We start from the raw sequence: 15997 nt of genomic DNA, 5'->3' as shown, positions 1-15997 counted from the left end.
ATTAAAATACAATTAAAAATACAATTAAAATTGCCATCATTAAGACCCACAGTTAATGTTATTTCAATTAAAAGCCTTCTGGAACAGGAAGGTTTTGACCTGGCGTCGAAATATCATCAGTGTCGGCGCCAGGCGAATTTCAGTTGGGAGGGCGTTCCATAGTCTGGGGGTAGCTGCCGAGAAGGCCCTTTGTCTACAAGCCATCCCTCTTACCTCCTTGAGGGATGGCTCTTTCAAAAGGGCCCCCTGGCTAGATCTTAACAGCCTGGTAGGCTCATATGGAAGGAGGCGGTCCTTCAAGTATCCAGGGCCCAAGCCGTTTAGGGCTTTATATGTCAAAACAAGCACTTTGAATTGGGCCCGGACAGCAACTGGTAACCAGTGTAAATTATACAGAATCGGCTTGATGTGCTCTCTGGCGGCCCCACCACTCACCAGCCGCGCAGCTCGATTCTGGACCAGTTGCAGTCGCCGGACCGTCTTCAAAGGCAGCCCCACGTAGAGCGCATTGCAATAAACAATACGAGATGTTACCAGTGCATGTGTAACTGTCATGAGACTCCGCTCGTCCAGGTAGGGCCGTAGCTGGTATAGTTTCCGCAGCTGGAGGAAGGCGCCCCTGGCCACCGAGTCCACCTGGGCTTCCAGTGTTAGACTGGGGTCCAGGAGCACCCCCAAGCTGCGGACCCTGTCCCTTAGGGGGAGTGTAACCCCATTCAGGACAGGGAAGTGGCCCTCCAACCTGTCCGGCAAAGCACCCACTAACAGCACTTCCGTCTTGTCTGGATTGAGTTTCAATTTATTAACCCTCATCCAGTCCATTATCAGGTCCAGACACGAGTTCAGCACAGAAACCGCCTCACCTGGATTGGTGGAAAACGAGAGGTAGAGCTGAGTGTCGTCAGCATATTGCTGACTCCTCAGCCCAAACCTCCTGATGACCTCTCCCAGCGGTTTCATGTAGATGTTAAACAGCATGGGGGACAGTATCGAGCCCTGAGGAACCCCATGACATAACTGCCATGGGGCAGAGCAACTGTCCCCCAGCACCACCCTCTGGATACGGTCAGCTAGGAAGGAGCGGAACCACCGTAAAACAGTGCCCCCAACTCCTAACCCAGCCAGCCTATCCAGAAGGACACCATGGTCGATGGTGTCGAAAGCCGCTGAGAGGTCCAGGAGTATCAACAGGGTCACACTCCCCCTGTCTCTCTCCCGGCAAAGGTCATCATACAGGGCGACCAAGGCTGTCTCTGTACTAAAACCCGGCCTGAAACCCGATTGAAATGGATCCAGAAAATCCATTTCATCCAGCAGCGCCTGGAGTTGCCCGGCCACAACCCGCTCCAACACCTTGCCCAAATAAGGGAGGTTCGCCACTGGTCGGTAGTTAATCACCAGCCTTGGATCCAGGTTAGGCTTTTTAAGGAGTGGTCGAATTACCGCCTCTTTCAAGCCGGTAGGGACCACTCCCTCTCTCAGAGAGGCGTTCACGGCCTCCTGGACCCAAGTGCGAACCCCCCTGGCAGATCTTCCAATTAGCCAAGATGGGCAAGGGTCGAGCGGCGTGGTGGTAGAACGGACAGATCCAAGCACCCTGTCCACATCCTCGGGTCTCAACAATTGAAACTTATGCTTCCTTGCAATCTGACTTCTTGTTTATTTGTTTGTTTGTTTGTTTGTTTGTCTGTTTGTTTGTTTTAAAGAGAGCTATGTGTATTTGGGTAAACATTGCAAAACATTCTGAATGTCCTGGATATGGATAAGATAGCAATGGGAGAAGGCATTGGGAAGAATCGTCCTTTTTCTCCTACAGTTATGGCCATAAAACATTCCCAAAGGCCCACTGAAATGTCTGAAAGGGGGATGAGATGAAAGACTGCTTCTGAGGCAATGACGGTCTGAGCAGATGCTATTGCGCTTCCTTTTTTCTATTCCTGAATAGTTGGTGACAGCAGCAGTGGCAAAGGAGATGAATGTATTTTATATGCTATTAGAATGTATTTATTTATTTATTTATTTATTTATTTATTTAACTTAAATGCTGCCCACTCTACCCAAAGGTCACTGGGCGGCTTACAACAATTAAAATTCAATTAAAATACAGTAAAAGATAAAATGATTAAAATACAATTAAAATAGATACTCTAAAAATTGCCATCAGGATCCACAGTTTATGTTATTTCAATTAAAAGCCTTCTGGAACAGGAAGGTTTTGACCTGGTGCCAAAATTCATTAATGTTAGTGCCAGACGAATCTCAGTCGGGAGGGCGTTCCATCGTCTGGGGGCAGCTGCTGAAAAGGCCCTTTGTCTACAAACCATCCCTCTTACCTCCAACTGGTAACCAATGTAACTTAAACAGAATCGGCTTGATGTGTTCCCTAGCAGCCCCACCACTCACCAGCCTTGCAGCTCGATTCTGGACCAGTTGCAGTTGCTGGACCATCTTCAAAGGCAGCTCCACGTAGAGCGCATTGCAATAATCTACACCAGTGGTTCTTAACGTGGGCAATAATGGCCCCCAGGGGGCGATTTCATTTTTCAGGGGGCGGTAGAACGAAAAGGGGCAGTGTGGGGGCAAAAGAACAGAAGGGGGTGGTAGGGGGGCACTGGAGCCAGCCAAACCTGTGAAGGCGACTGCAACCACAGTGCTGGCAGTAGATCCGGTGCTGCTGCCGCCGCCAGATGATCCAGCTCTTTTTACCTGCCACGTTTCACCTTTCTCCTTTAGGGGAGCACTGAGTGTGGATTGGGTGGAAGGAAAGGGTCTCTTGGGTCCTCATCCTTGCCCTGTGAAGCGCTGCCTCGCACCCGGGTGGGGAGGGAGACAAGGTAGGTAGGTAGGTAGGTAGGTAGGTAGGTAGGTAGGTAGGTAGGTAGGTAGGTAGGTAGGTAGGTAGGTAAGATATCACCTTGGGGAGGGGGGCGATAACTTCCTCAATGGCTCAAGAGGGCGTTTCTTTCAAAAAGGTTAAGAACCACTGATCTACACAAGATGTTACCAGTGCATGTGTAACTGTCATGAGACTCTGCTCATCCAGGTAGGGCCGTAGCTGGTACAATTTCCCCAGCTGAAGGAAGGCGCCCCAGCCACCGAGTCCACCTGGGCTTCCAGAGTTAGACTGGGGTCCAGGAGCACCCTCAGGCTGCGGACCCTGTCCCTTAGGGGGAGTGTAACCCCATTTAGGGCAGGGAAATGGCCCTCTAGCCTGTCCGGTGAAGCACCCACTAACAGCACTTCCGTCTTAGAAGGCACTTTGATGAGAAACAAGATTCCTGGCCTTGATAGAAAGAAAAAGACAAGACATGAATCTTGTCCTCATTGTGCTCTCTGCAATCTGTGCATGTCATTGCAATAGTTTCCCCAAATATAGTGTCGTTTCTCTTTAACGAGGAACACATAACAAACATACACATCAAGACAAAAAGACTAGCAGACTGTTTTAAAAGGATAACCCATTCTATATTTTGAATGGTGTACACATGGCAACAGTGATATCGTCGTCGTTTAGTTGTTTAGTCATGTCCGACTCTTTGTGACCCCATGGACCAGAGCACGCCAGGCCCTCCTATCTTCCACTGCCTCCCGGAGTTGTGTCAAATTCATGTTGGTTGCTTTGCAGACACTGTCCAGCCATCTCATCCTCTGTCGTCCCCTTCTCCTCTTGCCATCACACTTTCCTAACATCAAGGTCTTTTCCAAGGAGTCTTCTCTTCTCATCAGATGGCCAAAGTACTGGAGCCTCAGCTTCAGGATCTGTCCTTCCAGTGAACACTCATGGTTGATTTCCTTTAGAATTGATAGGTTTGTTCTCCTTGCAGTCCAGGGGACTCTCAAGAGCCTCCTCCAGCACCACAATTCAAAGGCATCCATTCTTCGGCGGTCTGCTTTCTTTATGGTCCAGCTCTCACTTCCATACATCACAACAGGAAAAACCATAGCTTTGACTATTTGGACTTTTGTTGGCAAGGTGATGTCTCTGCTTTTTAAGATGCTGTTGAGGTTTGTCATCGCTTTCCTCCCAAGAAGCAGGTGTCTTTTAATTTTGTAGCTGCTGTCTCCATCTGCAGTGATCATGGAGCCCAAAAAAGTAAAATCTGTCACTGCCTCCATATCTTCCCCTTCTATTTCCCAGGAGGTGATGGGACCAGTGGTCATGATGTTAGTTTTTTTGATGTTGAGTTTCATGCCGTTTTTGCACTCTCCTCTTTCACCCTCATTACAAGGTTCTTTAATTCCTCCTCACTTTCTGCCATCAGAGTGGTATCATCTGCATATCGGAGGTTGTTGATATTTCTTCCGGCAATCTTAATTCCGGCTTGGGATTCCTCCAGTCCAGCCTTTCGCATGATGCATTCTGCATATAAGTTTAATAAGCCGGGGGACAGTATACAGCCTTGTCGTACTCCTTTCCCAATTTTGAACCAATCCGTTGTTCCGTATCCAGTTCTAACTGTTGCTTCCTGTCCCATGTATAGGTTTCTCAGGAGATAGATAAGATGGTCAGGCACTCCCATTTCTTTAAGGACTTGCCATAGTTTGCTGTGGCCCACACAGTCAAAGGCTTTTGCATAGTCATTGAAACAGAAGGAGATATTTTTCTGGAACTCTCTAGCTTTCTCCATAATCCAGCACATTTTAGCAATTTGGTCTCTAGTTCCTCAGCCCCTTCGGAATCCAGCTTGGGAGTTCTCGGTCCACATACTGCTGAAGCCTACCTTGCAGGATTTTGAGCATAACCTTGCTAGCGTGTGAAATGAGTGCAACTGTACGGTAGTTGGAGCATTCTTTGGCACTGCCTTTCTTTGGGATTAGGATGTAGACTGATCTTTTCCAATCCTCTGGCCACTGTTGAGTTTTCCAAACTTGCTGGCATATTGAATGTAGCACTTTAACAGCATCATCTTTTAAGATTTTAAATAGTTCAACTGGAATATCATCACCTCCACTGGCCTTGTTGTTAGCCAGGCTTTCTAAGGCCCACTTGACTTCACTCTCCAGGATGTCTGGCTCAAGGTCAGCAACTGCATTGTCTGGGCTGTCCGGGATATCCAAATCTTTCTGATATAATTCCTCTGTGTATTCTTGCCACCTCTTCTTGATGTCTTCTGCTTCTGTTAGGGCCCTCCCATTTTTGTCCTTTATCATGTCCATCTTTGCACAAAATTTTCCTCTAATATCTCCAATTTTCCTGAACAGATCTCTGGTTTTTCCTTTTCTGTTATTTTCCTCTATTTCTTTATATTGTTCATTTAAGAAGGCCCTCTTGTCTCTCCTTGCTATTCTTTGGAAGTCTGCATTCAATTTTCTGTAACTTTCCCTATCTCCCTTGCATTTTGTTTCCCTTCTCCTCTCTGCAATTTCTAAGGCCTCGTTGGACAGCCACTTTGCTTTCTTGCATTTCTTTTTCTTTGGGATGGTTTTTGCTGCTGCCTCCTGTACAATGTTACGAGCCTCTATCCAAAGTTCTTCAGGCACTCTATCCACCAAATCTAGTTCCTTAAATCTGTTCTTTACTTCCACTGCGTATTCATAAGGAAATTGATTTATATTATACCTGAGTAGCCCAGTGGTTTTTCCTACTCTCTTCAGTATAAGCTTGAATTTTGCTATGAGAAGCTGATGATCAGAGCCGCAGTCAGCTCCAGGTCTTGTTTTTGCTGACTGTATAGAGCTTCTCCATCCTGGCTGCAGAGAATATAATCAATCTGATTTCGGTATTGCCCATCTGGTGATTTCCATATATAGAGTCACCTCTTGTGTTTTTGGAAAAGAGTGTTTGTGATGACCAGCTTGTTCTCTTGACAAAACTCTATTAGCCTTTGCCCTGCTTCGTTCTGAACTCCAACGCCAAACTTCCCAGTTGTTCCTTTTATCTCTTGGCTCCCTACTTTAGCATTCCAGTCCCCTAGAATGAGAAGAACACCTTTCTTTGGTGTCAGTTCTAGAAGGTGTTGTAAATCTTCATAAAATTGTTCAATTTCAGTCTCCTCAGCAATGGTGGTTGGTGCATAAACCTGGATTATTGTGATATTGAAAGGTCTGCCTTGGATTCGTATCAACATCATTCTATCGAGATTGTATCCCATTACAGCTTTTCCCACTCTTTTGTTGACTATGAGGGCTACTCCATTCCTTCTACAGGTTTCTTGCCCACAATAGTAGATATGGTAATCATCTGAATTGAATTCGCCCATTCCTGTCCATTTTAGTTCACTGATGCCCAGGATGTCAATGTTTATTCTTGCCATCTCCTGTTTGACCAACTCCAGTTTCCCAAGGTTCATAGATCTTACATTCCAGGTTCCTGTGCAGTATTTTTCTTTGCAGCATTGGACCTTCCTTTCACTTCCAGGCACGTCCACAGCTGAGCGTCCTTTTGGTTTTGGCACAACCACTTCATTAGCTCTGGAGCTACTTATACTTGTCCTCCGCTCTTTCTCAGTAGCATGTGGGATGCCTTTCGACCTGAAGGACCCATCTTCCAGCGTCATATCTTTTAGCCTTTTGTTTCTGATTATAGGGCATACCAGATACTGGAGTGGCATTGCCATTTCCTACTCCAGGTGGATTGCGTTTAGTCGGAACTCTCCACTATGTCCTGTCCGTCTTGGGTGTCCCTGCACGGCATAGTCCATAGCTTCTCTGAGTTACTCAAGCCCCTTCACCACGACAAGGCAGCAATCCATGAAGGTGATATAGTTCTGAGTGATATAGTTCAGTGATATAGTTCTGAGCAATTTTCACAAATTGTACATGGTATGCAAATTGCACAAGAAATACAATGTGTTTAAGATATTCAATTTTTGTAAAAGTAGGGGAGTTGATACTATCAGAAATATCTTGTTTTATTACAGGGCAAGAGGGAAAATCAGTTCTGGAACAAGCAAGGGTTTACATGGCTGCTTATGAACAATTCAGTTCCCACTGTTGTGAACAAGTGAGTGAGATCATGCTAGTTAAAGGGATATAATCAGGTGTATGAGACTGGAGGAAGGGAAGGTCTCTGAGAGGGGAAAACCTAGCTTTTTGCACTTCATGAGGCTGCAGATGTACAGATCTGTCATTCACCTCCCTATCTTGTTCTATTGCCCTTCTAAATAATTTAAATTTAAATAATTTAAAATAGTAAAACCTTTTAAAAATGGTTTACATTGCAATCTGTTTTCTAAGAATCTGAATGAGTGGAGGAAGTGTCAGGAATATTTAGTTTTTACAGTGAAAGCTGACACATGCCTTACTCAGAAGTAAACCCCACAAAGATCAGTGGGACTTATTATCAAGCAAGTATAGGATTCCAGCCTTAGCAGACTGGTGGAAGATAGAGAAAACAATATTACTTGTCTTTTGCTATTCTCTGTCGTGGTATGGTTAAACCGGCATTTGTTCCCTGAGATTCTGGAAAGACTTACTAAAAGAACAGCTGCAAGACATCACAGCTGTAGCTGATAAGAGACATTGTATATAAGGCAAAAACGCCAGTACTTGGTGTGGGTTAATGTTGGTGAAGAGTTACGTGTGTAGGAGTGTTCGTTTGCTGTTAACTGCTGTATATCTACTGTTATTTTCTACTACTACTGCTTATCATCTCAAGTAAAATACCTCTAAAGAAGGACTGACTTCGTTCATTGTGCTTCTTTCTGCTGGACATCTGCTAAATTCTTCAAACAAAACACAACAGGTTATGGGATCCAGCCTGCGCTTCTGAGAGCAGCAAAGCTTGAGAGCAGTGAGTAGCATTGAAGATAAAACAGCGACAGAGAATGTCGGATACAGATGAAGGACCAGGAATGTCTGGAGGAGCGGCAGCTATAACTCAACAGATAACTCCCTATCCTATATGTCGTTTAACTGAGACAAATTATGCAGCATGGTCTCATAAGATGCAACTGCTACTGAAAAGGGAGTCATTATGGTCCGTAGTAGAAGCAACACCCACCCCCTTGACTGGAGAAAATCTACAAAAGGATGAGAGGGCACAAGCTCATATTGGCTTGAGCGTGGACGATGAATTGCTTGTGCACATACGAGGCTTGAACACAGCTAAACAATGTTGGGATGCACTTAAAGAAATCTACACACGCCAGTCTGTGGCCTCGAAAATAAGCCTGTCCAGACGCTTATACAATACAAAATTGGAGCCTGGAGGTGATTTACGAGCTCATCTTCGTCTCATGAAGAAAACGTTCAAAGATTTAGAGGACGTAGGAGTGAACATTCCAGAGCTACAGAAAGTACTAATTGTGCTAGGCTCATTAGATAGCAGCTGGGACGTATTTGCTCTGACCTTGGAGGCGATTCCGGAGATCACATTAACTCTTCCATATATCACCAGCCGACTGCTGGAAGAGGAGGAGAAACGGCGAGAGCACACACAGGAAAGGAGGAGGGAAAGAACCCATCCATCTACAGCAAAGACAACAGAGAAGGAAGAGGCACCACATGTGTATGCAGCACGAAGATGCTACTGTTGTGGTTCAACATCTCACATTCAGCGCTACTGCAAGTCAAAAGAGTCAAGACGACGTGGGAAGACTGCAGGACGAGGCAAAGTAGCTGTGGTGAGAACACAAGATCCAGAGGAAGGACAATGGCTGATCGATAGTGGCGCCAGCTGTCACATTTGCTGTGACCCAACAAGGTACAAGAACTTGAAACCCTCCGAAAGGACTCAAGTAAGCTTAGCCAATGGAGCATCTGCAAAAGTTGAAGGGACTGGTAAAGTATATGTACCTGGGTTGCATGATGTAATATCTAACGTTTTATGTGTACCCTCACTCAAACAAAGCTTGTTAAGCGTATCATGCTTATTGCTAGAGGGATTCACAGTACAATTTAAAGGAAAAACATGCAATATTACAAAAGGGGACAAGTGTATAAAGGTGCCAATGAGAGATAATCTCTTTATCCTAGAAGCCACTCCTAAGGCTGAGGTGGCAAGAGCATTGTGCACAAACAAAGAAACCCATAAAGCATGTGCACATCTATGGCATAATCGCCTAGCTCACATAAATTACAAATATATACAAAAAACAGCTGAATTGGCTCGTGGTATAAACGTGCAAGAATGTAATAAATATGTGGATTGTCACACCTGTAAGCAAGTAAAATCACGAAAAGCCCCTGTAAACAAGAAGAGTGACAGACAATCACAAAAACCTTTTGAATTGGTTCATGCAGATATAGTAGGACCATTCAAAGCCACGGTGGGAGGAGCAAAATATTTTCTACGAATAGTTGATGATTACTCTCGATTTACATTCTGTTACCTACTGAAAGAAAAGAGGGAAGCATTTCAAAAATTTAGAGATTGGGTTCATATGATAGAGCGCAGATTCAACCACAAGGTGGCGCAATTACAAACAGATAGAGGGGGAGAATTCATGAGCAATGCCATGAAATCCTGGCTTGAAAAGACAGGAATCCAACATAGGACTACTAACCCGTACTCACCAGCTGAAAATTCAGTTGCAGAAAGAAAGGCAGGAGTACTACAGATCATGAAAGATGCTTTACTAAATCAATCAAAGCTAAGTCAAGTATTCTGGGGGGAAGCACTACAATGTGCTACACATTTGGTTAATAGGGTATATAGTAGATCTGTAGATAACATTCCATATAACTTGCTGTATGGGAAGGCACCAGATCTATCCTATATCAGAAGTTTTGGTGCTTATGCTTTTGTACATCTGCCAAAATCCCAAAGAAATAAGGGAGCCTCTAAAACTCAAAAACTCATATGTGTTGGATATTCACCTTTCACAAAAGGGTATAGATTTCTAACTAAAGATAAGCGAAATATAGTGATTTCCAGATCAGCTAATTTCTGTGAACAGGAACTATTACCCCAAAGAGAGGAAAATTATTTTCCTACATCAGACATACCCCTCATATTGCAGGAAAGAGAAAATGAGTTGACAAAGCAACATACACCAGCAAAAACAGATAGTGAGGATGAGGAGCATAAACCTTTAACTCCTTCCATAACTCCAAAAGCTATAAAACAAGAAACAACACCGCCTATAGAGCGCAGCCCTATAGTACAGAGAAGAGAACTTCCACCAAGAACAACAAGGGGAGTACCACCCCAAAGGTTCATTGTAGGAGAAGCTGTAGCATATAATGTACAACTTGAACCCCAAAAATATGAGGACATTCTCGAATTACCAACAAGTGAAAGGAAAAAGTGGTTTGAAGCAATGCATCAAGAGATGCAAGCCATGAAAACACTCGGTGTCTTCACCACTTGTAATTTACCACCAGGAAAGCAAGCTATAGGTTGCAGGTGGGTATATAGAATCAAACCCCAGGAGGGAGCAGATCCCATATATAGGGCACGTTTAGTAGCAAAAGGATTCTCACAAAAGAAAGATATAGATTATGGGGAAATATTTTCACCTATGGTAGCAGCTCAGACCATTAGATATGTCTTAGCACTAGCAGCTCAAAGACAGTGGCATGTGCATCACTATGATGTACAGACAGCTTACCTGAATGCCACACTTGAGGAAACATTGTATATGGAACAAGCACCAGGTTTCGAGCTACCAGAAATAGGCATAGAGCAAAAGGTATACCAATTAAATCGCTCTATATACGGCCTAAAACAATCTGCTAGAAGATGGGCTCTACATCTAAAGGAAAAATTGGAAAGCTTGGGCTTTAAAGCCACAAAAGCTGATGCATGTTTATTCATAAAAGGTACAGGTACTAAACAAATAATAGTGATATGTTATGTTGATGACCTACTGATAATGAGTGCTGATATGAAGCAAATAGAACACACAGCAATAAACCTAAAGAAAGAATTTACTCTAAAAGCACTAGGACCAGTAAAGCAATACCTAGGAGTAGAAATAGAAATAATACCAAAGGGTTTTGCACTGCATCAAAATCAGAAAATTAAACAACTCCTAGAAACATGGAGGATGTCAGATTGTAAACCGGCTAGAACTCCTATGACTGTAGGAAGCCAAATTGCAGAAGAAAATACTGAACAATATCCTCATGTAGAACAATACAAATCATTGTTAGGAAGTTTGCAACACATAGCCTTATGGACAAGGCCTGACATATGTAATGCAATTAACATTCTAAGTAGATATTCAAATAATCCAAGCCACAAAAACTGGACAGATCTAAAGAGAGTGTTAAGATATCTAAAAGGCACAACAGATCTGAAACTTAACATTACACCAGTGGGTGAACTAACAATTAAATGTTATGTGGATAGTGACTGGGCAAATGATGCAGAAGATAGAAAGTCCACATCAGGTAATGCCATAATATTTGGAAACACTTTGGTAGATTGGTCAGTAAAGAAACAAGCATACCTAGCATTATCAACCTGCGAATCAGAATTTGCATCAATTTCACAACTATGTACAAGTCTGGTATGGATTAAACAATTGATGAAAGATTTGGGAATAGACCAAAATGATCCAATTACTGTATATGAAGATAATATGGCATGTATAAAATTAGCCAACTCTGAAAAGGTTAAAACAAGAAGCAAACATGTGGACATCAGATATCACAATGTGAGGCAAGCGGTACAAGAAGGGATAATTACCCTAAATTATTGCCCAACAGAAGAAAATCTGGCAGATATACTGACGAAGCCTCTGTCAGAACCAAAATTCATTAAAGGTGTTCAAATGATGGGAATGAAATGAATATGTAATATATATATGCCTAACAAATATGTAAAATGTACACTGTATAAATGAAATGTATATGTACAGTATACAATAACCAAATGAAGGTCTGTATACATGTAAAATTAAACTGTAAAACAATATATATATAAATAAGAACCAGAAACTCAGAGACAAATGGGAGGAGTGTCGTGGTATGGTTAAACCGGCATTTGTTCCCTGAGATTCTGGAAAGACTTACTAAAAGAACAGCTGCAAGACATCACAGCTGTAGCTGATAAGAGACATTGTATATAAGGCAAAAACGCCAGTACTTGGTGTGGGTTAATGTTGGTGAAGAGTTACGTGTGTAGGAGTGTTCGTTTGCTGTTAACTGCTGTATATCTACTGTTATTTTCTACTACTACTGCTTATCATCTCAAGTAAAATACCTCTAAAGAAGGACTGACTTCGTTCATTGTGCTTCTTTCTGCTGGACATCTGCTAAATTCTTCAAACAAAACACAACATTCTCTTTATTCAAAACTGTGCTGCTTCTCTTTATTCAAAACTGTGCTGCTTTTTATTATCTCTTCTACATGCAATAGCTAGTCAAACAAGATGTTTGGGGAATGTTCTATGGACATAACTTTCCTGTGCAAATGGAATATTACCGTTGCTGAACCTTTCATGTTGATCTTCTCCAAGGTAACACTTGTTCCCCATGCTAGTTTTCTATCATCACAACCACAAAATGAGGAACCAGAACACCATTTCATGCTTATGGTGCATCCTCTGGCCTTGTTTTGCTCTTTCTGGAATCCTAGGATTTCCTTCCCCAAGTGTGTCACTTTCACTAGATATAAGTGGCAGCGGGGCTTACTGTTCCGTGTGAACAGCATGCACCCATGTAATACAGTGGATTTTCCTTATTCCCGTTCTCTTTTCCCAGAACGTTAATGAATTAAAGTACTTTTATGAAACAGTTTGTCCCTTACATTCTCCTTGTACATGCTACCTTCCCTCTTCAGTTCACATTTTCTCAGTCAGAAGTATCACCATTTGGGAGTGAAAAAAGGTGGCAATGCCCCTGTAAGAGGTGTATAAAATCTGAATGTCAAGACTGGACAATAATCTGAGAAACTTATGCACCTTTACTGGCTCAAACAACAAGATGCGTGATTTTGGGAGAAGAGGATCCATAGTTTTCACTTAACTGCAAGTTTACTGTACAATGCAGAAAACAGCCTGGCATTCATTTGTTAAGTGTAGGTCTAACAAGGATTTGAAAAACATCATAATGGGAGAAAGGTGTAATTAAGTGTTTCAGTTAGTGACAGAAACAGCAGGGCCTTGATTAAAGGACTCTTTTCTCCCCACTCTAGGGACAGTGAGCATAAGAATGGACACAGGCTTTTATGTGGGAAGTATAGATTTTGTCAGTGAACTAACATGTGCATGTATTTTTAAAAATCCTAACATACAAGAACTGGAGTGTTATTTTCACTTCAAATGAAAATGCTCCAAATAATCACCAACCTTTTCTAAGACATCAGTGCAATAGGAGTGGTGAACCTGGAAAGGGTCGAAACCAGGCCGTTCTTTGTTTCTTGGTGTCACATTTAAAGGCTGAATACTTTCTGTGCCTTCTTCTGATGAGCCCTCATTAGACAGCTGTTCATACAAATATTCCTTTAAAAGAAAAGGCCAGGTGATTACTAGTAGAACTGAGCAAGAACAATTAAGTCACGTTCACATAAACACTTGCTAATTTGAAAGTAAATACAGCAGTAATGTAATTTTGCACCACTGAGTAATGATTTGGCAACTTCGGTGACTAGAGCATTTGGTGCTGTGAAATGCTATTTCTGCCAGTTCATCTGAAAGAGAGGTGCAACAGGAATGCATACAAGGAAAAAAGAGCAAAAGACTGTTACAGTGGTGCCTCGACTTACGAACGTCCCTACCATTTCGAGTTATGACCAGCTCCAGCCGCAAAAGTTTGCTTCTACTTGCGACCGGAGCTTGCACTTATAAACAGAAAAAAGCAGGGGGAAAGGCAGGAAATTCAAATTTCTAACTGTAGGTGGCAAAGAGGCTGCTTCTTTGTAGTTCTTTTGCCCCAGCAGTTAGAAGTCGTTGGAGGCTTCTGAGACTTGGGACTGCCTCCTTCTGCTTCTGACAGCATGTGTGTGTGTTTGCAGGGAGGCTTCGGGCTGCCTTGTAAGGTAAGGTGCTGTTTTCTGCTTTTTAAAAACTGTTCTGGATGTTTTTCCAGCGTGGTTTTGAGCTGGGGGGGTTATGTTTCTGTGCTGTGATGGGTCTTGGGGTGTGTGACATGCACCCCATGCCCCTGTTTGTTTCCCTCAGCCCAAGGGTCCTCAACTGAGTAACTGACAGACCTCTGCCTCTCCTGTCCTCTCACTGGCTTATGCATATGAGGTTCCACTGTGATCGACAGGAGCGACTTGGGTATCCGTCACATACCTTCCCCCTTGGAAAAGTTTGTTTCATGGGGGAAACCTTATTGTTTCCCTCATGAACAACGCAATCGCAAACTTTAATTAACACATTTCCACTCTTTTATGTGAAATATTACATACATATATTTCTTTTATTTAGCATATATCCATATATTCTGTTATCAAAATTTTACATACATATATTTCCTTTATATAGCATATATTCATATACAGAATTCTGTTATCAATTTCTCTTCTGATTAAATTAGACTTATTACTTTACCCATTTAAACATTTATTCTACTTATAACCCTTTTCATCAATTACCTCAATACAAATTACATTACTTTTTCTTTTATTTACTACTTACCATTAATTTTAACACGACATTGCATTACTTTATATTTCACCATATGAACATAACCAGAACATTTAATACAGTATTACTTTTAATATTAGTCATTACATGTTTTTCTCCTTCACCCTTCAGTCTTCTGATCTTTGAGATAACGCATCCCATTACTTTCTGTTATTTATTGGGTCTTTGAGACCAGGCATCTGCAATCGTATTCTGAGTCTTTCTTTTGCTTTGGGTCTCACAATTACAGTCTTTCAGATTTTGTGTCCCTCTTGCAAGTTTGTTGTTTTTGGATTTCACAGTTCGTAACCTCACATAGAGTTTCAGTCTTTGCAATGTCCAATCAATCAATAATCCTGCCTTCAAATTGTCACATAGGTCTTTCTTGTTGATCAGAGTCCCATGGTGTAGGTTCCCTCTGTCCTCCGCTTGGCACAGCACGGCTCTCGACTCCCCGCACAACATCTCGATGTTCGCGATGAACCCTCAGATATATTTCGACATCACAAGGACAGATCCTGATGTCTGCGCTCTCCTACAAGGCTCGTCAGTCACTGGGCACTTTGATGTCCATCTGACCTGTACTAGTCTCTGTTTCCTAATAAAGTTTGTTTTTTATGTGGTTTTACTTTATTAATTAATTAATTAAGGAAAGAACAGGTAGTTTCTTCACCTTCTCTAGACCATATATGGCTGTGGCTGTATTTTTTCTTTGTGTTCTTATAGCTTAAGCTTTTCTCTTCATCATCAATTCACTTATAAGTATTTTCGTTACAATGGTCTCCCTGTGAGTGGAACTACTATCACAGGTCATCTCCCTATTTACTGGCAAGTTTCTTTGGAGTCTCTTCTTAATTACTAGGCCTATTTCTCATTTGCTTTAGGTAGAGGTTTGTCTTTTAAGGTTCTAAGTGCTCTTATCTCAGCAGAGTGAATATGTTTCCTATCCCTCCATTGCTGCTGCACTAAACTCACACATACTGCTTCTGCGAAGTGCAATTTAACCCCCTCTATGATTTTCAGGTTCACTACTGCTTCCTCCTGAATTATATAGTTTATGTCCTTCATTTTATCAATTACTCTAAATGGACCCATCCATGCTAGTTTATTTCCTTTTATGGGTCTTAACATTAACACTTCATCTCCAGGGTTAAATCTCTTTCCCTGGATCTTTTATTGTACCATTGTTTTTGTTTGGTTTGCTTGTTTTTCAAATTTTCGGCTGCTAACTCAAGAGATTGATTTAAGGAGTTCATCAGGGCACCTATGTATTAGACCACTGATTCAGGATCCTCCTCCCTATATTCCTCCCAGTTTTGGCGGAGTAGATCTAGGGGTCCTCTAACCTTCCGTCTAAATAACAATTCAAAAGGGCTAAATCCTGTACTTTCTTGGGGCACAAACCTATAGGCATATAATAATGGTTGTAGTTTATGGTCCCAGTCATTTGGATTCTCTGCTGTATATGCATGAATCATTCTCATTAAGGTCCCATTAAACTTCTCAAGCAACCCATTTGTCTGTGAATAAGCGGATGA

The 15997-nt window shown here is 42.3% G+C and overlaps 1 protein-coding gene across 2 annotated transcripts in view; it reads right to left on the bottom strand.

Annotated features, from left to right (window-relative positions):
* Positions 1 to 15997, bottom strand: part of KIAA0825 (KIAA0825 ortholog) — a 284329-nt gene that overhangs the window by 147931 nt on the left and 120401 nt on the right. For both annotated transcript variants that reach the window (XM_020793239.3, XM_020793243.3), the window contains exon 18: positions 13179 to 13331. In XM_020793239.3, the coding sequence (XP_020648898.3) occupies positions 13179 to 13331 (153 nt within the window). The remainder of the gene's footprint in view (positions 1 to 13178; positions 13332 to 15997) is intronic.

The sequence above is a fragment of the Pogona vitticeps genome, chromosome 2 (genome assembly GCF_051106095.1).
Source record: "Pogona vitticeps strain Pit_001003342236 chromosome 2, PviZW2.1, whole genome shotgun sequence".
Taxonomy (NCBI): Eukaryota; Metazoa; Chordata; class Lepidosauria; order Squamata; family Agamidae; genus Pogona; species Pogona vitticeps.
The sequence above is the reverse complement of the archived record's forward strand: the minus strand, read 5'-3'. Positions and strand labels throughout refer to the sequence as shown.